Raw genomic sequence first — 20,457 nt, forward strand, 5'->3', positions numbered from 1 at the left:
CTGACGTAAATAAAAATGTAAGACACAACTCGTAAATGCATTTTGTTTGCGGTGTTGCATACTAAGGCATACTATATATATATATATATATCATCATTTTTCTCTGCGTTGCTAGAACAAAAATATAGGCTATAAATAAAAACAATGGGAGATGTATTTATTCATAATATGCTAGTATTCTGGCCAAAGACGACCACAAATTAAGGTCAAACAATAAGGTTTCACTGACCAAAAAGAGAAAGAAATGCAGTCGTTATCATTCTGTTGATGCTCTGTTGTTGTTCGACGTTTATATCATAATTAAAATAGCTTATGATAGACTATTACCGGATATTTACAACTTTAAACTAGATTTTTAACAGAACCTGTTAGTCGTGATAATTATGTATATTTTTACTGTTTATAAAACAACAAAAAACTTGAATTATAACTCTTTTGCTCTTTGCAGGGTATATTCTCAAGGACCGAGAGCAATCGTTTTTCAGTCTGTAGCGCCATCATGTGGTAGGTTACTAAAATCATAATTCAGTCATTAAGTGGAAAGTCTTACGACAGTCAAATGATTTATTTGTACACTGCTTTCCTTAAAATTATCTGCCAGTGGGGTAAGCAAAATAATATTGTTTTCTGTCTGAAATAAGATTATATTTCTTATCCCATTGACACATTATAATTTTTTTAGATAGTTTGACTAAAAACAAGCCAGAAATCTAAAAAAAAGCATGTTTGCAGTGTATAATCTGTTTGTAAATAGGTTTCAGTGTGCAAAAGTGGGATAAGAAATCTTTGATAAATTAAAGAGGGAATGTGTTTGTTTGTTTGAGATACTACAACTGTATTAAATGTGTTGAAAAATTCTTTAACAAATGTAAATGTTATACTTTTAGACCCGTGAATACAGTAAGCACTGCTTTACCTTGCTTTTTTCTTATTACTTTTATAACAAAGACACATACAGCAATTAACATTTGATTGGTCACTCAGGTTTAAATGGCAATAATCATTAAACCTTTTGTTCCATTTTACCCATTTTGCTGAAGCAACCACACACAGCATCTTTCATTTATTTCATTTATTCATATAACAAAAACATCTATTCATAAACAAAAGAAACCCTGATTTGATAGATTTAAGTTTTTATAATTTGCATTCAAGATTTACCATTAGTTGTGAAACACTTATTTGATGCGTATGAATTCAATACACGCAAACAATTATTCACGAGATATCATTGCGCATATGTAATCACAAGAAAGTTACTGATTCTATTCTCAAATATCGATTCTGTTAAGTAATAACATAACGTATAATATTAGATTCAAATATAAATAGCCTTTAAAAGAAGTAAATTTTCAACTACTGCCACAGAGAGGTCGAATCTGTTATGTAAAAATCATTTTTTGAAAAATTTCATAAACACGCTCCTGTTTTTGGACTTGTCCTTGGCTCCATTCTCAGCCTGGTTTTGTGGAGGAGGAGGTGGGGCAAACGGTGGGGGTTGGTTCCTCTGTAGACTTCTTACACTTTGGGTCAAACTCACTGAAGAGCAAAAAAAAAAACCTAATAAATTATGACAAACCAGTGACCTTTTGATAAGACATAAATAAACCTTTATCCATCACACTAACGTCTTCATTTTTAACGATGCATTCATTTTTTTTACATTTGAAAGGCATTTTTGATCACAGTCAAAACCTTGATACTAGAGACTAATTACCCTTCAGTAATTAGATTGGGTACACACAGGTGCACAGCTCATAGCAGGTATGGGATCTCACCTGAGTCTTGGCTCTCTCCTCCATCAGGATAGCGGTGTTTGTTGTAATAAGTGTGGGGAGGTTTAGGTGGTGGCTCTCTCTCTGTCTCACAGCTCTCTGTGGAGTCTTCTGTTAATACAAATCCACAGTAAGTGTTAAGCAGAAGCACACACATTGGCACACATAGACGCACAGAAGTACTCGGGCTCTGTTTGTTCTCTCACCCTTTTCCTGGTTCGACTTTGTGGTGGAATCTTGCGTGTCAGATGTGTCGGCTGGCACAGACTCACGCTGCTCTGTGCTTTCTCTGCTTGCTTCTGTGTTAATTCTGTGTGGGGACAAACATGACAATCATATGAGGATGTGAGAAAACCTAGTTGTCCAATAATCTGATTCTTTCAGGAACTGATATATATGTAAATGGGACAAAGAGAAATAACACGATAAAGAAACAAATCAAGTAATTATTCAAGTGGCAGTTATTTAGGATGAATGGCTGCTGAAAAAAAATTATATATATATAATGTAAATTATTTTAAATTCTAATAACAAATCTCAATAAATTGGCACCTTCTTAAGCACAAGAGGCATCTTTCATAAACGTGAAAAAAATTGTTCAGATCACAAACTTATGAATGTACATGTAGTTGTCAATTATTGTTGTTCCTATAATTTTACCCAGGACTTTCTGAGGATGTTGCTGAATTTGTACAGTTCTGAAGCTCCTTCAACCACTTTTGCTGTTCTTCTTGAGAAGAGGCGGCAAACAGATAGTGACTGCCATCGCTCAACCTAAACCAGACAGTCAAACAGATTATAGATTAGTTTTCATGTGACACGTGAGCAGATGTTCCTTTGGCAATGGCAGGTGGTGTGAATCATAACTCACATGATTTTGAATGTGTTCTCTTTTCTCCTGTAGTACGGATTGTCTTTACAGACTGCTTCTGCCAGTGTAATCGGCGGCCAGCGTGTACAGTTCTGCGTTAAATGACATTGTTTAAAGAGAAAAATAATCACACAAAGTCGACCACAAAAACATCTCCTTGAATTGATGTAAATATTATCATCATGTGGTGGACAGTCTGCTAAAATAATTGCCCTTCCTGTCTGAATATATAGTTAATTAATACTAAACACAGCTCTCACCAAATCCCGTGCCTAGCCAAGTGTGTGTGAGACCATGTTGTGTGTGTAGACTCATACCTCACTGGCGGCATCTTGGTCTTTAAACAGATTGAGTGTCTCCTCTTCCAGTAGTGCATAGACTGTTTCCCAGTGATCCAAGCCCTGATCCAAACCAACAGATCAATGTTACACCATTAAGTGCTCTTACAGAAACAAAACCACACTATAAACAAAGAAGTGGAGCTAAGGATGTCAGAGAAAGCTTTTTAATCAATATCACCATTGGTGTTGGTTGGAAAGCTTACTTTATTTCCTCCTTGCTTCAGTTTGATCTCCAAGGTACCCTCCATTTTGGCAGGTCCTGCTCTTATCTAGAAAAGTACAGACATTTTAGACCAAAAAAAGGTGGAATATAAAAAGAAAAGCACTTTAATAGCATTTACCTTGGTGGCAACATTCGTCCCTGTTGGAGATTTAGTAGTGGATATTTGTACTTCTGAATCTGAAAGGGAGGATGGAGGAGGTGACTGAGGTTTTTCTGGTGGGGTGGATGAAAGAAGGCTTTTATCCTCTGAGGTCTGGTTGTCCACCATTTCTTCATCTTTGGAGGGTGGCTCAGGGGGTTTTGACGTAGGAGCTTCCAGAATCTCTTTATCAGGGGTTGACAACTTCAGACGCCTAGGAATGATCTTTGGTTTAGTAATGACTTTAACGGAGGATTCGGTCTGTTTAGGAGTATCGACCTCATCTTCAGATGTGGTATGGTCAATCTTGGGGGCGTTGTGTAAATAGTGGGGTTTGTAAACAGCACTATAAGTTTCTGGGGAGGATTCTGGGCTGTCTAGAACAGAGGTGGATGGTTTGTCGCGGGCAGTTACGGCATCACTGTCACTGCTGTTGTTTCTCCTGAGGCCTGATGCCACTCTTGACGCCACAGAGGATTCATTTTTACCGCTGCTGCTTCTCCGCGGGATGGCAGACCTGGCTGTAGGGACTCGGGAGGGTGTGGATGAATTACCACTCTTGTCATCGCTGTTCCTTGAGACAGGACTGGATAGCGAGGGACGTGGCGGCAAAGCTGGTTTCTCAGATGTCAGTCGCTTTAGAGAAGTTACACGAGTGGGCATGTCCCTACTGCCACCGCTCTGAATTTCTTTTATTTTCTTTTCCCTCTGGGACACCAAAGAAAAAGCAGAGAAATTACAAAAAGGTGAATCAAAACTGATAAGTGCAGATGTTTCTATCCTTTATACATTTGTGCAAGAAGTGATACAAATGTTCAATTAAAAATTTACAGCAGTGCTAGCAGGAGTGAGCTATTTTAGCTTTTACCTGTATTTTTCTGGCTTGAAGGGCATTAAATCTCTCACTCTGAGCTTGAATCATGGCCTCCAGATCCTCCTGTTTCTTCATCAACTCAAGAACATCTGAAACGGAGTCCTGTCCACAAATTCAGTACAGTTAGATTTTATGAAACTATAGGCAGTCTGGAAGCACTTTATTTTAGTCTTGTGCTTGTACTTATTGTAGTTATTGTAATTACAATAATTAGGTAATAACTAGGTACTAACCCTGAACCCACCCCTAAACCTAACCCTACCCCATGTAGGGTTTATATTACAGTACTTTCTTGTGTACTGTATGCTGTAAGTACAGTGTAAGTGCATGTAGTGTAAAATAAAGTGCAACCAAGAGTCTTATGCTTCCAACAAAAGTAAATAAAAGTAATAAAAGTTTCTCCCCAAATTTTCCCACCCCATAGTCCTCTGCTTTGAGTGCACTCTCATAGGTGTTGAGCCAGTGTTCGGCCTGCTCCAGCTCTCTCTGCAGCTGCTGCAGTTCAAGGTCTTCTTGATACTGAGCTCTCCTCTCAGCCCAGGCTTCCAGCACTCGCACTTCCAGGTCCTGGAGCTCAGCTAGACGGTCCTCCAGCTGCACATACATATAGTGATTTCAAATACTTTTCACAGATTTATTTTCATCTGCTTTGACCAACATAATGCTTTTATAAGAAGGTTTACAATGAACACTACACGTCAGTCACATATTGCTTGCTTTGAGCCTTTTCTTAATCTACCTGAATCTGATTTTTAGACTTTTATTTACACTCAGACCAACCTGAAATGTATAACTAGTGTCAACTCATCCTGTCTGAAAATCAGGGTAAAAGCTGTGTATTTTATTGCAGCCTTTAGGCATGACTGTCATACCTCGTGACTCATGAAGTTCCCCTCCTCCATCAGACGTCTCCCTTCGTTTTTAACCGTTTCTGATTTGTCCAATTGCCTGTCAATCTGTGTGCGGTACTCCTCGTGTCTTTTAATAATCTGCTCAAGGTCTTTAACCTCACCTCCAACCCCCTCACCTGTCACTAGAGACAGTGTCTCCTTAAGCCAGCCCCTAAGACACAATCAGCAACATCAGTGTAAAACTGCAAAACTGCAGAACAACACATGGAAAACCAGAGAGAGAAAGAAAACGTTGCATACATCAGCTCTCTCCATTCAGTCAGATATCTCTGAACAGCCTCTGCCTGTTGGAGTCTTTGTCTGCGCTGGTTAGCCTTTTCTAGCAGGCTGCTCCAGATCTCCTCCACCTCCTGCAGCCTCTCGCTCAAACTGTCCCTCACTCGAGGACACTTGCGGACCAGAGCTTTGCCTTCATCTTTTCGCCGAGACACGTCTTCTTCTATCACTGCGAGGTCTCTCTGATGAAACAGATGTTTGTACTATTTAAAAAAATCCACCTGTGGTAGTTTAAATGCTTTCAACTTGAATGCCTGATGGAAACAAGTGCGTATGAATATTGGGTACCTCCAAGCCTTCATGTTGGCGGATGAGAGCTAGGACGCTGAGCAGGTCGTTCTCCTGTTCCTCAGAGTCCAGAGCCACCTCTTTCTCATTCATCCAGCTCCTAAGCTCATCCAAGTCATGGTCAAACTGGTGAACCTCTCGAGCGGAGCACAGGTTCTGTCAAAACAATTCCTTTTAACTCTAAGAAGTGGCTCAGTTTGCAATATCACTCCTCAGAAGAGTCTCTTTTGTTGTTTTTTTTTTTAAATATTACCTCTGCTCTTGCTTTCATAGCCTTGTTTAAATCCTCCCAGAGCTTGAGTAGATCTCTCTCTTTCTGCTGTGCCTCTGATGACTGCACCATATGCTTCAGCTTTTGGGCCATACTCATCTTATTCTGGCCGAGAGTGTTGACCTCTTCTGCAAAATCCTCAAACTTTTTCTGCAGTGCCTAACAAAAGCAAACAAGTCGATTCAAAAACAATTTCATAATTTAAAATAGTTCTTACAGCTAAGAAGGTTGTAAAGTCTGACAAGTGCTAGCTAAGTGTCTTTTTTTAAGTTACCATGATAGAGTTACAGTATATGAATGAAGTATAACTTCTAATCCGACGTTATTTACAATTAAGATTCGAAAACAAAAAACAGATAGAGGCAAATATATCAAGAATATATTAATCTTAAAATGTTATATTGTGTTTCTACTCTCTATCTTACTTCGACCCCTTCCAGATCTTGTCCAAAGTCATCAGACTCTGCTGTGGTTTTGCGAGAAAGGAGCCAGTTCTGTAGGTCTTTGGCTTCTCTCTCAAATACATAGAGATTGTACTGATTCTCCAACTCTGTGCGACGCTGAGTAGACAGTTGCATTAGTGTCTCAAACCCACCATGCATATCTTCAAGGCTCTTACCCACTAAATGACTGCAAAGACACATTATAAGTTCAAAACATAATTATTTTAGGTTTTCAACTTCAAAGCTAACATTAAAAACATTATTTGACCAGAAGTGACAGTAAATGCATTTTTAATGTTATAAAAGATTTCTACTTCAAATGGAATTTTCTATTAACCAAAGGATTGTAAAAACTGTTCACTGTTTCCACTAACATATTAGACAGCACAACTATTTTCAACATTGAGTTTCTTAATCAGAAAATCTGTTGACGTCACTGATAGCACTGATAGAGGTTTATTACATAAACCTCAATTAATCAATTCTATCATGCCCCAATAACTGCACCTGTTGGGGTGTTGGGACTTTTCTAGATCAGTGCCGGTTTTCAGGAGTGCTTCTACTTTTCCACGCTGGCTTTCCAACTCCAGATCAACTGTGTCTAGTTTCCTGAGGAAAGTGTCAGTGGCCTCCTCACTCTTTCCATAGTCCTTGGACTCTAATACAGGCCTCTGCTCCTCCATCCATTGCTCCAGTTGGGAAACCTGGGTCATTATGAAGAGACATCAGATTTAATAACTCATTTATGAATCACATTACAGTGTGAAGTGGTAACACACCTCTGAGAGAAAGGTCTGTATTTTCAGTGCTTGTTGAAGCAGTCGATCTTTATTCGCTGACTCTTTCTTTAAAATGTCAAAGCTCTTCTTTAACTCAGCAAGTTTTTCACTGATCTCTCGTGATGCAAAGTGTCGTCCTCGCACCAGGTTCTGTCCTGCCTCCTGCACAGCCATTATTAGAGGGGTTCGGCTCTCAATTTCCTGCATCATAACCTACAAGAACAGATAGCAGCTTATCAGAAATGGCTTTTTGTGAATGCTAAGAAGTCTTGTAACATAACAAGATATCAGTTTATTAAAGCAGAGCAGAGTTTTGAAGCACCAGTCTAAACATGCATACGGTATGTATTCCTGGACCAGACTAACCAGATGTTTTTTGACTATGGCTTGTATACTCTGCAGGGAGGTGCCCCAGTCTTTTGTGGCTGTGGCCTGCAGCTTGTCCTGAATCCACAGCAGCTCATCCTCTAAGTCTCTGTAGAACTGGAACAGCAGCTGCCATGACTCCAGAGTTTCCCTGCGGGCCTGAAGCGGCTCAGCCAGCCCATTATACCTGAGAGAAATGATTAAATGTCAGTGTTTTCCACTTAGTCTGTCAATCAGATAAAAAAGCATAATATCACATGATATTGGATTACATTTAGTATGACACAGCAATTATGTGGTGTTTTGGATCATTTGACTGACATTTCAAAGCTTGTGAATAGTGGCAACATTAATGCTTAATCTTGGAACTTCAGTATTGCTCACTTGCACTTGTAAATAACACTTATCAAATAATCCATGTACATAAGAGCTTATCAAATCATTTAATTTCTTCTTTATCTGTTTTCGTGCGCACAGGATTTGAACTATGGACTTCCAGATCCATCTTAAGGACTCACTAGTAGAATGAAATTGGGGCTGATCAAAAACGTACCTGTTGACCACCTCCCAAACCCTCTGCTCTATATTTTCTGCAAGGAAGTTGCCTTGAGAGCTGAAGTCTTTGGATGTGTCCACCAGGCCCTGGACTTTCTCCATGTGTGCATCTACCATTTCCTCCAGACCCTGCAGGGCCTTAAGCAGCCTGCTAACTGATGCCAGGTCATTACCGTAGTTCTTATTTGCGATTTCTACCTCAACTGTCCGAAGCCACTCCTCAATGTCATCCAAAGAGCGCTGGAACTGCAACCCCTAGAGGAAAACCACATTATCCAAGATGATATTTTAGACCAGCATCAGTATGCCTTGAGCTTCAGTTTTAGCATGTTGTACCTGATATGCTTGCTGTAGACGTAACTTCTTTTCCTTGCAGTTGCTTAAAAGCTGGTCCCAGCTGTCATCAACGTCCTTAATTCGTGGTTTTATCTTGCCTTGAGCAGGATGAGAGGAAGCTAGCATATTATCACCCTCCTGAGGAAACAATTAATGTTTTAGCTCCTTTAAGTCTGAATTACACGCATACAAAAAGAATAAGCGGTATGCAGACATTCTTTAATAGCCCAATGCCTTACTTTTACGAGGATCTGCACTCTGTTGCGGTTGGCCAGTATCTCTGCCTCAAAGCTCTGGTGTTTCAGTAGCTTGGCCTGCAGGTTAATAGGATCTCTCCAGCTCTCATCAAGAGCCACAGAGTTCTTCTCATTCAGCCACGAGGAAACCTTTACAAATGAGAAACTGACTTTGTAAAAGAACTACTGATGTGTAAAATAAACCAAAGTACATACAATAGGTGAATGTCATCTCTTTATTTTCCACATTCAGCAAGAGCTATTTAATTCACACACCTCATAGCTTCCTTCCAGGAATTTCTGCAGCTGTAGAGATTCTTCCAATGCTTTTCGTCTGGCTTTACTCATTTCCAGTACTTTGTCCTTCCTTTAAGAAAGGAATTTTACTTGAACAGTACATTTAATATTTCTGATCTATAGACCTTTGTGAAAAAGAAGTGTGCTTAATTGTATTGAATGTGGGCTTGAAGTGTACTTCAAATCTTAAAAGTGCTTTTGTACTTGCAGATAATATCCTGATTAAATAAAAGGCCATTTTGTAATAATATGATGAATAAAAATTGCACTTCATAAAAATGGCAAATTAAAGGTTTTACTTTAAAGTATTAGTTTAAAATCTTTTCTCGTGCTTTAAAGAACTACAAGTTTTAAATGTACTAAAGTGAAGCTTAATCATTGCAAATGTGTTATACAGTAGAAATGACATGATATTTATATTATATAATTCACCATAATGTTTGTCAACACACTTGTCAGTACACTTTAACAATATTTCAAAGACATCAGATTTAATTATGAAATTACTTATGAAGATATGTACACGTAATATGTAATTTCATATGTGATTTATTTCATGATATGTGATGATGGTTTTCTGGGCACACTGCATACCTGAGCAGAATGGCTTTAATCTTCTTCTTGATGTTGTCAGAGTCATAGTGCTGTGTCTGTATGAGCTGCTGAGCATATCTGTCAACCTCTGTCACCTGCTCCATCTGAGCTTCTAGAGAGTTCTCAAACAGAGCGTGCTTCCTCTGAAGAGCCTCCACCTCTGACACTGAACCCTGCGATTGCAGTGCAAAACACCTTTTAGCATCCATTTTCAAAGTTACAGCGAAGAAAACAATTAATGGCATTTTGTTTTCTTATGAGGTGAAATATTGCCCTGCCTTTTAAATGAGGTCAAAGGAATTGCGCTCTTACCCCAAGATCTTCATTGACCAAGAAAGCCTCCCTGTTACTCATCCAGCTCTCAGTCTGGTCTGCATAGCCCAGGAATATCTGCAACCAATCAATATCTCATTATGGCTTATATAACACCTCACAGAATAAACAGAACCTCAATAGACCAACATCACTTGCTGTTATCTTAAGTCACCTGGAGCTTCAGAGCTTGATCTAGAATTTTCTTTCGGTCCTCCCAAGTTTGAGCAAGCTTTGTTTTGGCGTCTTCCAGCTTGCGCAGGGCTTCTTTAATCTCTGCTGAATCGCTGTGTCCAGACTTTACAAGATTTTGTCCAAAACTCTTAACCGAATCTACACGTTCACTGCGAGCATCAATCTCAGCCTGCAATCATTAAATGTTGATTATAACGCAAGTCTGGTATTATATAACATTACAGTGTGATAGTATGCAAGTCGAATTATAAGAGTGATGATGGGAAAAGTATCATGGCCACTTGAACTGAGAAACTGAATAATTTAATAATGTATATATATATATTTTGATACCTTCCAGTTTTGGTGCTCCAATATAAAACTCTCAGCTTCAGTCTTATTTTTAGGCAGGCCTTTCTTCACCATCTCATCACTTTGCTTCATAGTCCAGTCCAACAGGAGGCGCTGGTTAGCTTTAAACAGCTGCAGCTGATGAGACTCTTGTAATCGTTCCTTCCTACCAAAACAAAACATATTCAGTTTATTTTCTCATTTAATCTATATTTTAATACATTTCACTATATTCAAAGATAACATTATTATTATAATTAATATATCATTTTAGAATATAGCAACTACTGGTTGCGTACCTTTGTTTGATTTCCTTGTCCAGCTTCACTAAGGCAATGTTGACCTCTTCCTGCTTCTTACTAAGTTTGTCAGACAGATCACAGTGTCTCCTTAACCGATCTTTAGTCTCCTTTTCAAGGGCCTGGTTTTACAAATTAGAGCAATTATGTTCTTTGTAACCCTTCTTGTAAGCAGACTACCTTTAGTGAGTTACACAAACCCTCACTCTACAGCATATAATGCGTCATGAATGGTTTATTTAAAGGCTTTTGTACGTACAGCAGTTACTAAACTGGAAGGTGCTGAGAGTTTTTCTAAAAAGCCTTTAAACACAAAGCAAGCACACACAATAGATATTGTATTGGACGTGCTACCCACGGTGCACCGATTAATATGGATGAATGTGTTCTTTGTGTAACAGCTGTCCAGTCTACTCACAGTGCCTCTCTCTTGGATGACTCTGGCCTCCCTCTCCATCTCCTCATGTCTGCGAATAAGGTTTTCCACACTCTCCACATCCACTCCACAGCCCTGTCCCTGGAGCAACAGCATCTGTGGCAGAAAAAATGTAATGATGAGTAAATCGTTAATAATATCATTACATATATTTTATTTATTTATAATTTATGTGTAGATTAAATAAAAATTTTCTCTCATATTATGTTCAAAGCCAAAGTTGGTTTCAGATTCAAAGACATGTAATCTAATAGCTATAAAATCTCTCTCTCGCACACACCTTCTCTCCAGCTCTGTCCCGGACTTCTTCTAACTCTCGAATCAAGGCATGCATCTCTAGTGCTGCCTCCAGTTTCCGCTTATAGCTGCTCAGGTTGCCATGAAAATTGCTCCATCTTTTGGGTAGGCAACAAGAAAGTCAAAACAAGCAAGAATATGCTAGATATAACAGAGGCTTATTTCCTTAAATGAACACTGTTCTCAGTTGAAATATAAGAGGACGTACCGTTCATTGAGCTGCTGCCTACGCTTTCTCACATTCGCCAGCTCATCACTGTTCTGTCTCTCTAGCCGGGCTGCCAGAGTGTTGATTGTCTTGATGTGAGCATCGTCAACAGTGACATCCTAAGGGATGAAAACTATTTAGTGAGCAAGCAACAGTTAAATAAGTATTTTATTTATTGGTAAAGTTCATATTTTCCGAACACCAGACTTACTCCAGAACCCGAGCCTCTGAATTCACTGAGCTTCTTTAGCAGCTGCTGACCATGTTCATAATCCTCCCCAACATCACCAACATTTATCATCACTTCCTATACAAAAAAGAAAACCAGTAAAACCAAGTACTAAATCAAGTAATATCAGTGGCTTAAATAAAGGCATTTTCAGCATTTTGTTATGGAATGGCCTCATTTATTTACCTTTTGTCTAATCCAAACTTCAACCTGTTCCACTTTCTGCAGGAACTCTAGAAAATCACGGTTATCCTCAAGAATCTTTCCACGGTCTGCAACCGCCTGCTTCAAATCATCCCAATGACAGATCAGTGCAGAGACGGTCTGCTTTATTTCCTTTGATTTTGGGTGATGCAAGGTCACCAGCTCATTTCCAGCCTTTTGATAAGTATGTGACAAACTATGTTAAACATATTTACACTGACCAAAAAATCTCTAACTGACCACTGAGCCAACTTGTGCCTTTGGTGCAGCAACTTACCTGCTGGACAGATTCAATGATATTTCCATGGGCCAAAATCTCTGCTTCAAATACCTGATGCTTCTGCAATATCTTCATTTTAGTCTGGAGATCGTTCATGTCTAATTTGGAGTCTTGTATTTTATTCATACGGTCTGTGATCCATTCCTCTTGCTAAAATACAAATAAACATTACAAACCAACCAATTAGTTTGTTTGTCTCTCTCTGTTTAGGGTCACATGGACCGTAAATGTCAAGTACTTGTACCTCTGACACATCTCGGTTGAAAATACAGAGAAGCTTTGAGATCTCAAGATCCTCGCTGCGTTTATCAGACAGATCTTTGATGCGTTCCCTCCTCTCCTGGAGAGCTTTCAATTTGTTCTTAATGTTGCTGCTTTTTTCTCGGTTCAAACCTTCTGTCTTTAAGCGTTCTGCTGACTCCTGAAGAGCCACCATCTACATGACGGGATAAGATATTTATTCATCTATGCTTAGTCTAAAATGCCATGTGTTTGATGCTTCAGGTCATACTGTAGGTTAAAAACCAACCCACCTTGTCTTCCTGAGAATTAAGAAGTTTTTCAAAGGCTTCATGCCGTTTGATTAAAGTTTCTACATCATCCACCGTTGTTCCCAGATCACTGTTCTTTAACTGGATCTGCAAAGAAACATATGTTGTTAGACTTAACATTATTAATGTCTAAATGCATTCATAAATGATCTTGCGAACTATGTAATACTATATAGAAATTTAATTACGTGGTCACCAGACCAGATATTTCTTAAAGGTTCAAATGAATAAAAGTAATTCCTGGTATGGAGCACTGACCTCTTGGGAGTTAGTGATCTTTTCCATGTACTCGGTGTCTCTATAAAACACCTGCTCCAGATATGTGCTCTCCAGCCATTTCTGCTTGGACTGCCAGTTATCATAAAGCTTCTCTTTCTCTTTTTGCAGAGCTTTCAGTTTCTCCTGGATCTGATGGCACCACAGGATTTTAAACATGTGTTTGTTAGCCTTTTTTATGTACTGTTATGCATTTGTTACGAGTTTATATTTATGTCAATCTAATAAAATTTGTATTGTAGTTTAAATTGGACAAATTTGAGTTTCTCACCTCTTTAGCATTAGATGTGTCATGCTCTAGCAGTTCCTGGCCCATGGATTCAGCCTGAGCATATGTCTCCTCGCGCGCCACAATCTCAGCCCATAGCTGCTGGTGCTGAAATAACTGCAAATCGCAGGTGGCAACATCTCGGATAGATTCCTCTGCCTTCATCCCACTTAACACCTGTGAGCACCAGAGGGAGTAGTCCTGTGCCTGGTGAACAAAGCATTATAAATGTATTAAAACTTAGTTTAAACCAATATTTTGTACAATGAATAGGGTGTAGCTTACCGTGTTGAGGAACATATAGCGGTCCTTAGCTGACCGCAGCTCCTCCTCCCTCTGCTCTGTGTGCATTCGGAGACCTTCCCAGCTCTCCACCACCTCCTGCTGCCGCTCCTGTAACCCCACTCTCAGCTCAGGAGAGCACATGCCCAGAATGCCGTCAGTTCCGTCCAACAGCTCCTGCAGCTAAAAACAAAAAAATCTAAATGAGTTTTGTAAGCGTTTGTAAATCATTTTTTTGTAAATTATTTGCTGTAATTATCTCCCAAATTTTAAATATTTATTAAGGTTATCTCTATTTTCTTACCGAAGCAGCAAAATAAATAAAGATCCATCACTTACAAGCAGAAATCCGAGTGAGATGAACTCAAAGAAACATAACCTAGTCATCAATTATAATTCAGACCATTTACATCATTATTTAAGAGATTAAAAAAAGATTTTAACCACCACCTACATAGGGCTACATGTATTTTTATATAATACTCTAGTACAAAAATAAATGATTGAACTATCCTGTAGCGGATAGTTATTTTAGTAAGAAACACCATCTTTCCATCTGAAGAAAAGTGCCTGTGGCAGCCACTAGGTGTCAGTATATTGTAAGGTCAAGATAATGGCCATTTGACCAGTGCAAGACATCTAATGAATGCTTTTACATCATACCTGTTGCTCTATTCCGGCCAGCTCATGTACAAGAGCCTCATGTTTGCGTAGCTGAGACAGCACTCCCCTCAGATCTTTGGCTATGTCATCAGGAATGCTTTTGTACCTCTCCTGGTACAAGATACGTGACATGTGAGCACCAGAGCAGATATGTTTATCGTATAATTTAACAGCATGACTTTAAAGCGCTGGACTGGATACCTTTATCTGTCTTAGTGCGTCAGTCAAGTCTTTGTAGAATTTGTGGCATTCCTCAGATTTGCGTAGCTTTTCTTTACGGTCTTTGGATAAATCCTGCAGCTCTTCCCATGATTCTCTGTCATACATTAATGTAATTAAGTATTACTTAATAAAGTATGAACTGCAAATGATATCTGTAGACTGTAAAATGTTGTAGCTACACAGGTCTGATATATGATCACAAACAAAAATATTTTTATTTGAAAGCAACATGAGATTACTGTATTTATGAATGTGTAATATTTTGTTTTCCTTATCACATGCCATTACCTGAGTAGATTCTGTGTTTCTCGGATGAAGCGGCTCTCAGGATGATTACTTTTGATGAGTTTCTCAGCCAACTTATCACAGGTGTGCATCCTCTCCAGTCCCACCTCCAGCTGCTTTAAGAATACCTCAAATCTCCCACACAGTTGCTGTCATGAAACAAGGGGTACTTAGACAGATTAACATTAATCATATTGAAAATTGAAGAATTTTATGTTTAAAATAGGAAGTTAAGGTTTGAAATTATGATCATTTCTAGGGTCAAATAGTATGTTTGAAAATGGGTAATTATAAGACAATAAAAAAATAAATTACAAGACAATAGGTTGCAACAAAAGTTCTAAAAGTCCTAAAAACCTAAAATGTTACAATATAAAATATTGTCCTTATACCCACTATTGAATTAATGTAAATGTATACACTTTTAAAATAAAACTGAAACAGATTTGTTTATTCTTTTTACTATTAAGACAGTCATTAGAATTTAGTGTAGCAATTACTCTCTCAACTTTTGACCAAACAAATGAAAAATTTGTGTCAAATTTAGTAAATGATTTTAAAACTGTGTTAAAAATATTGAATTATTATCCTAAACATGACCGTCTTTCCCAAATTAAAACTAAATTATTTTAGTATTTTTTTCTTTTTTTTTTTTTTTTTTTTAATTCTTGACCCTAACATCGAATTAAAGTAATTTGAAGGTAAGTAAGCAGGACAATGAAAAGTCATTGATTTTAAGGTAAATACACAAGGATAAAGAAAAATTATTAGACAAGTCTGCAACAGATTGCCAGTCTCACCAGTGCATTTTCATAATCACTCCCAAAGTCATTAGAGGCAGCAATCTGTGTCTGCTGAGCAATCCATTCCTCCAGTTCAGCAGACTCACGCTTAAATTCATGCAGATGTAAAGTCTCTCGCAGCCTCTGCTCTCTGTTGTAATGAGAAATGTTTGTTGTAACAGAACAGACCAACATGAGGGTGTTTACGTCTGTTAGTTGTGCTGTTTTATCAATTGATAATTTTACCTGACTGTTGCTGAGTGCTGAAGCTCACTTAGCTTAGATTTAATGTGGTTGTAGGGCTTGTTTAGCTCCTCTAAACCCCACACACGTACAGCCTGCTTAACGCTTGACTTGAGTTCATCTACTTGAGCAGCAAGTACCTCAATCTGCCCCTCCACTGCCTGAAGAAACAAACCAGTATGTTAGGTTATGTGTTAAAACCTTAAGCTACTGCATTAGTACAAGCCAAAGATTACTCACCTCATGCTGCTTCATTAGACTCTGTGTAGCTAATTCAGTCTTGCCATAATCAGTGCTGACCAAAGCTGATGTTTCTGACAGAAGGGTTTCCAGCTCAGTGCAGTCAAGCAAAATCTAAACATGACAACGAAAATGTTACGAGTAATGACTCGAATAATCACTTGACCCAAAAAAACTGCAAACACTTTTACCTGCTCCCGTGTAACTGCCTTGTTAAGTTCACCAGACCGTTTCTCACATAGCTCCTCTAAATCCTCCCATTCTGCAATCAGTTGCTCACACCTCTGCTGCACCTCCTGGCCATTCCACTGATTGGACCGGGCCATGGCTCGTCCTCTGTCCAGCACTCGTTGCAGGTACTGGCTGTGGCCATTTACCTCTGCCTGCAGATCCTGGAGAATTGTGAAAGATTTAGCAATTATAATGAATACACCTTCACACATGAATTTTGCAAGGAAATGTATAGTCGTTTATTTAAAGTTATTACAGAAGTCATACGATGTTGATAAAAAGAAGATCCATCACTTACAAGCAGAAATGTCTCAAAGAGACATAACCTAGTCATCACTTCATACCATTTACATAGTTATTTAAGAGATTAAAAGAGATTTTAACCAACACCTACATAGGGCTACATGTATTTTTATATATATATTTTTTATAGTATAGATACACCTTCTGAAAGGCGTCGATTTGTACAAAGCTCATCAAGTGAGGTGTGCTCTGATTGGCCACCTATCCAGTGCGTTGTGATTGACTTTAAATACCGCAAAGGCGTCTGATTATGAGATTTTCCAAAATTACATTACTCATTAACAATTTCACATTAACAGCGTCTCCTGAACATGGTGCCTGCAGCAACACTACAGTGAGAATAATAGTACTACCTTCTTTCTTTCTGTAAACACTTAGATACTGTTATAAAAATAAACCTACTCTGTGACGTAAAAAAAGCGGGGGCGTGTTTAAACGAGCTGCTTTAGAGGGGTCTGGACAAGTCATAACTCTTACAAAGAATTTTGAGACTTTAGTCTTTGCAAATTTAGGGATCTTATCTATGCACTAACAGCTTGTAACACTCCAAAGAGAAAGGAAAACTTCAAATCACACCATATGACCCCTTTAAAGTTATTTTTGTATTCATACACTCAAATCTAATTGCACCTTGTGCTTCTGAAGAAGGCTAACTGCTCCTGCCAGAGATCTTCCGTAGTTTGTAGTATCAGCTACAGGGTGATGCTCTGAGATCCAGTTTAGCTCTAGATCTACATCATGGTAAAAGCTATATAAAGCCACATCTGCTTCTAGCTGGCTCCTGCGATGATCCAAAGGTTTCTGCAGAGACTTAAATCTGGCAATTAAAACAGAGGTAAAGGCATGTTAAAGTATGTAGATAAAGCAACAGGTTTGTATTGATTGACCTTGCATATAATTATAATTGTTCATTATTTTATTAGCTGCTGTTTTATTAAAAAAAGGAAATTCATGCAAGACAATCCACACATTTTTTGATGAAAAATAAGTACTAACAGTTTCAGGTAAGTGTCAGTCTCCCTGAGAATGCGTTGAGAGTCAAAATGGTTGGTCGCTAGGTGTTTGGCACGGGTGACGATGGAGTTGATTTTTTCTGCAAGTTCTTGAGCCTCCTCCTCCAGCTGCTTGTGCTCCTTCAGAAGCTGTCTGCTTGAACGAAGGTCATGACCCCTGATTGCATTCTGTAACATTCTCTCAATTGCTTCAATCTTCAATTTTGCATCCTGAAAATATAGAACAATGCGAGCACACTTATTTTTTCTGTGTAATTAGCTTGTTTCAACTGGTTTAATTCTATTACAAATTTACAAAACTACTCAAAGAAATTCATTCTGCTTACATTTCAACAAAAATTCTGAAAAATCCTTCACTGCTGTCATGTAATAGTCAAAAGTAGAATACAGCTTGAGTTTAAGTACCTGAAGCAGCTCCATGAGTTGCTCCTGCTGACCAGCCTGCCGTAGTTTGTCCCCTCTTTCTGCCATCTTCTTCTGGAGTTCAGTCCACCTTTTACGTACCTCTCGAGTCTTCCTCTGTATGCTCTGGCTGTTGTATTTATCCTCCAATAACATTTCCTCTCCAGTCTAACCACACATCGCAGTAGACCAAAATCATGGTAAAGTACTTATGTTACTCAAAGAATAGTAAACAATAAATTTGATGTAATGCTGTACCTCAGTCAGCCTGTCTACACGGACTTGATTGGCCTGCATCTCTTTTTCTGCCGCCTCGTGTTTTTTGAGCTTTCGAAGGATGTTGGTTGGATCTCTGTATGATTCATCCTCGGCAATCTCAAACTTCTCATCTATCCATAGCAGCATCTCCTCTGAATCTCTTAAAAATTCCTATGCAGAAGAAAGTAAAGTTTTTTTTAAAGCATTATTTTTTTGAAACTTACATTATTTCTAAATTATACTATCACTTTCATACATAAACTGAAGGTCTACCTGGTACTTTTTTGAAGCAAGCAAATCAACCCTTCTTAATTTACAACTTTCTTTCAGCTTCTTGTATCGATCTTGAATGACCTTCGATCGCTGTTGAATTCTGGAAAGAGGAAATATATCAGAGTGAACTAAGATAATGGCACTAAGAAACAAGTCTATTTATCTTTTAATAGACTATATAATATGTAAAAACAAATAAAAGACTGTACTCACTCTTTGGCTGCAAAGTTGCGCTTACTGATGAGCTCCTGGCTCTTGTCTTGAAAGAGATTAATGGAACGCTCTAGTGCCTCTAACAAAGCCTCAAGCTCTTCTTGTCGACCCAGTAAACTGTGAACGCTGTCCACAGAGTCCTGTACAGAAATTATGCATTAAATCTTTCCAAATGTGTTATCTCTTCCTTCAACAAAAATGTGCTTAGAAACGTAAAAATACTTAATTTAATGAATAAATTAGAATGATAAAAGAATTTAAATGACTCTTTAATTTACCCCCAAGTCTCTGACTTTCAGTCTGGCTTCATGACCAGAAATGGTGGCCTCTATGCGATCTGCTTCCATATTCAGCTTTTGAAACTCCAGCCCTTGCTCAAGCCGTCTGTTGCGACTAGACCACAGTTTGTCCAGCTGGCTCCACTCGTTATCCAACTTAGTAAGTGTCTGCTGAACATCTTTAGCTCCTTTCTCTCCAGATGCCACCTCCAGAGATTTTCCAAGCTTCTCCATATCTTTCAATCTGAAATAATGTTACCGTCAATAATAGGCACTAAGTACAAATTACAAAATACCAAACACAACTAACTTTGCTCTCTGGAGTTCAATTTCTTGCTTTAGAGCAAGGTTTTCCTTCAGCAGGACTTGAGAAGATGCTACATCAGATCCAGTGTCCTCTTCCAGAAGGTGCTCTTTTTTTGCCTCGGCCCATAACAACAGGTCTCTTGTCTCTTTCTGAAAGAGTTGCAAGCGTCGGGCTTCCTCAAGCATCCGATGTCTCTGAGTGGCTTGGGCTTTCAACTGCCGTAGCAGGTCTTCTAGAGCATGTACTTCTTCCATGATAGCGGCACTCTCTGCAGGACTACAGTCCTGTTTCCTGTAGAATAACAATGTAATGTACAGTTAACCGATTAATACGGATTGATTTAGTTTCACTACTTAATACATAACAACAGATATTCTCCTTTAAGTTATTGTTGATGATGGTTATGAGCACAAGTTGTACTGCAATAATTTTCTAGCAAACCTACATCTTGGCCACGCTTTTAAGGTATTCTATTTTCCTTTCCAGGGCTTCTATGTCCCTCTCAGCTTGGGCTTGTCTGTGTTCCTCAGCCTTCAGGGCTGATGTTGAGCTCCCCACATCAGGTGTGTCTAGCTCAACTAGTCTACCCTGCAGCTGAGCCTGGACTTCCTGGCAGGTCTGCAGGAATGATTTCACATCAGCAGAGCTAAGCAGCTCATGGGCCATCTCATCCTTTAGTTTTTGAATGCGTTCCCATCTGGTCATACAAAGAAACATTTTAAAAAGACAATAGCATGGTGGGGTGGTTGCACAATGCTGATTTAAACCTGCATACCTGCGGGTAACAATTCCAAGCCTCAACTGAATCTCTTTTTTTTGACTGTGCTGTTTTTTCACAAGCTCCTCTCCAAGGTGGGTAATATCATCAAGCTGCTTTCTACCGCTGGCTAGTTCGGTGAGAAAATTCTGTGTATAACGTTGAGAAAAAAGTGAATGTTTAAAAAATATAAATAACCAAGTTATCCATTGAAGTATATCTAATTGAGTTACTTCTCTAAAGGA

The 20,457-nt window shown here is 38.7% G+C and overlaps 1 protein-coding gene across 3 annotated transcripts in view; it reads right to left on the reverse strand.

Annotated features, from left to right (window-relative positions):
• Nucleotides 1-1,063: 1,063 nt before the first annotated feature.
• The window catches only part of sptbn5 (spectrin, beta, non-erythrocytic 5), a 28,845-nt gene continuing 9,451 nt past the window's right edge, over nucleotides 1,064-20,457 (reverse strand). For all 3 annotated transcript variants that reach the window (XM_043263373.1, XM_043263372.1, XM_043263374.1), the window contains 55 exons: nucleotides 20,231-20,361; nucleotides 19,901-20,152; nucleotides 19,459-19,746; nucleotides 19,149-19,392; nucleotides 18,871-19,010; nucleotides 18,658-18,757; nucleotides 18,385-18,555; nucleotides 18,130-18,294; nucleotides 17,708-17,934; nucleotides 17,342-17,528; nucleotides 16,369-16,569; nucleotides 16,178-16,291; nucleotides 15,941-16,098; nucleotides 15,713-15,845; nucleotides 14,916-15,061; nucleotides 14,607-14,721; nucleotides 14,406-14,516; nucleotides 13,746-13,925; nucleotides 13,464-13,667; nucleotides 13,175-13,324; nucleotides 12,899-13,003; nucleotides 12,610-12,801; nucleotides 12,363-12,515; nucleotides 12,068-12,259; nucleotides 11,864-11,959; nucleotides 11,653-11,771; nucleotides 11,428-11,542; nucleotides 11,130-11,243; nucleotides 10,712-10,833; nucleotides 10,416-10,578; nucleotides 10,063-10,251; nucleotides 9,888-9,965; nucleotides 9,576-9,748; nucleotides 8,961-9,051; nucleotides 8,688-8,834; nucleotides 8,449-8,586; nucleotides 8,111-8,367; nucleotides 7,558-7,744; nucleotides 7,192-7,404; nucleotides 6,920-7,116; nucleotides 6,395-6,599; nucleotides 5,952-6,128; nucleotides 5,699-5,854; nucleotides 5,375-5,592; nucleotides 5,096-5,285; nucleotides 4,641-4,817; nucleotides 4,218-4,325; nucleotides 3,329-4,057; nucleotides 3,191-3,256; nucleotides 2,964-3,047; nucleotides 2,647-2,738; nucleotides 2,436-2,549; nucleotides 1,982-2,085; nucleotides 1,779-1,886; nucleotides 1,064-1,539 (listed from right to left, as the gene is read on the reverse strand). In XM_043263373.1, the coding sequence (XP_043119308.1) occupies nucleotides 1,394-1,539; nucleotides 1,779-1,886; nucleotides 1,982-2,085; nucleotides 2,436-2,549; nucleotides 2,647-2,738; nucleotides 2,964-3,047; nucleotides 3,191-3,256; nucleotides 3,329-4,057; nucleotides 4,218-4,325; nucleotides 4,641-4,817; nucleotides 5,096-5,285; nucleotides 5,375-5,592; nucleotides 5,699-5,854; nucleotides 5,952-6,128; nucleotides 6,395-6,599; nucleotides 6,920-7,116; nucleotides 7,192-7,404; nucleotides 7,558-7,744; nucleotides 8,111-8,367; nucleotides 8,449-8,586; nucleotides 8,688-8,834; nucleotides 8,961-9,051; nucleotides 9,576-9,748; nucleotides 9,888-9,965; nucleotides 10,063-10,251; nucleotides 10,416-10,578; nucleotides 10,712-10,833; nucleotides 11,130-11,243; nucleotides 11,428-11,542; nucleotides 11,653-11,771; nucleotides 11,864-11,959; nucleotides 12,068-12,259; nucleotides 12,363-12,515; nucleotides 12,610-12,801; nucleotides 12,899-13,003; nucleotides 13,175-13,324; nucleotides 13,464-13,667; nucleotides 13,746-13,925; nucleotides 14,406-14,516; nucleotides 14,607-14,721; nucleotides 14,916-15,061; nucleotides 15,713-15,845; nucleotides 15,941-16,098; nucleotides 16,178-16,291; nucleotides 16,369-16,569; nucleotides 17,342-17,528; nucleotides 17,708-17,934; nucleotides 18,130-18,294; nucleotides 18,385-18,555; nucleotides 18,658-18,757; nucleotides 18,871-19,010; nucleotides 19,149-19,392; nucleotides 19,459-19,746; nucleotides 19,901-20,152; nucleotides 20,231-20,361 (9,132 nt within the window). In that variant the 3' untranslated portion in view covers nucleotides 1,064-1,393. The remainder of the gene's footprint in view (nucleotides 1,540-1,778; nucleotides 1,887-1,981; nucleotides 2,086-2,435; nucleotides 2,550-2,646; nucleotides 2,739-2,963; nucleotides 3,048-3,190; nucleotides 3,257-3,328; nucleotides 4,058-4,217; nucleotides 4,326-4,640; nucleotides 4,818-5,095; nucleotides 5,286-5,374; nucleotides 5,593-5,698; nucleotides 5,855-5,951; nucleotides 6,129-6,394; nucleotides 6,600-6,919; nucleotides 7,117-7,191; nucleotides 7,405-7,557; nucleotides 7,745-8,110; nucleotides 8,368-8,448; nucleotides 8,587-8,687; nucleotides 8,835-8,960; nucleotides 9,052-9,575; nucleotides 9,749-9,887; nucleotides 9,966-10,062; nucleotides 10,252-10,415; nucleotides 10,579-10,711; nucleotides 10,834-11,129; nucleotides 11,244-11,427; nucleotides 11,543-11,652; nucleotides 11,772-11,863; nucleotides 11,960-12,067; nucleotides 12,260-12,362; nucleotides 12,516-12,609; nucleotides 12,802-12,898; nucleotides 13,004-13,174; nucleotides 13,325-13,463; nucleotides 13,668-13,745; nucleotides 13,926-14,405; nucleotides 14,517-14,606; nucleotides 14,722-14,915; nucleotides 15,062-15,712; nucleotides 15,846-15,940; nucleotides 16,099-16,177; nucleotides 16,292-16,368; nucleotides 16,570-17,341; nucleotides 17,529-17,707; nucleotides 17,935-18,129; nucleotides 18,295-18,384; nucleotides 18,556-18,657; nucleotides 18,758-18,870; nucleotides 19,011-19,148; nucleotides 19,393-19,458; nucleotides 19,747-19,900; nucleotides 20,153-20,230; nucleotides 20,362-20,457) is intronic.

Source organism: Puntigrus tetrazona, chromosome 17 (genome assembly GCF_018831695.1).
Source record: "Puntigrus tetrazona isolate hp1 chromosome 17, ASM1883169v1, whole genome shotgun sequence".
NCBI lineage: Eukaryota > Metazoa > Chordata > Actinopteri > Cypriniformes > Cyprinidae > Puntigrus > Puntigrus tetrazona.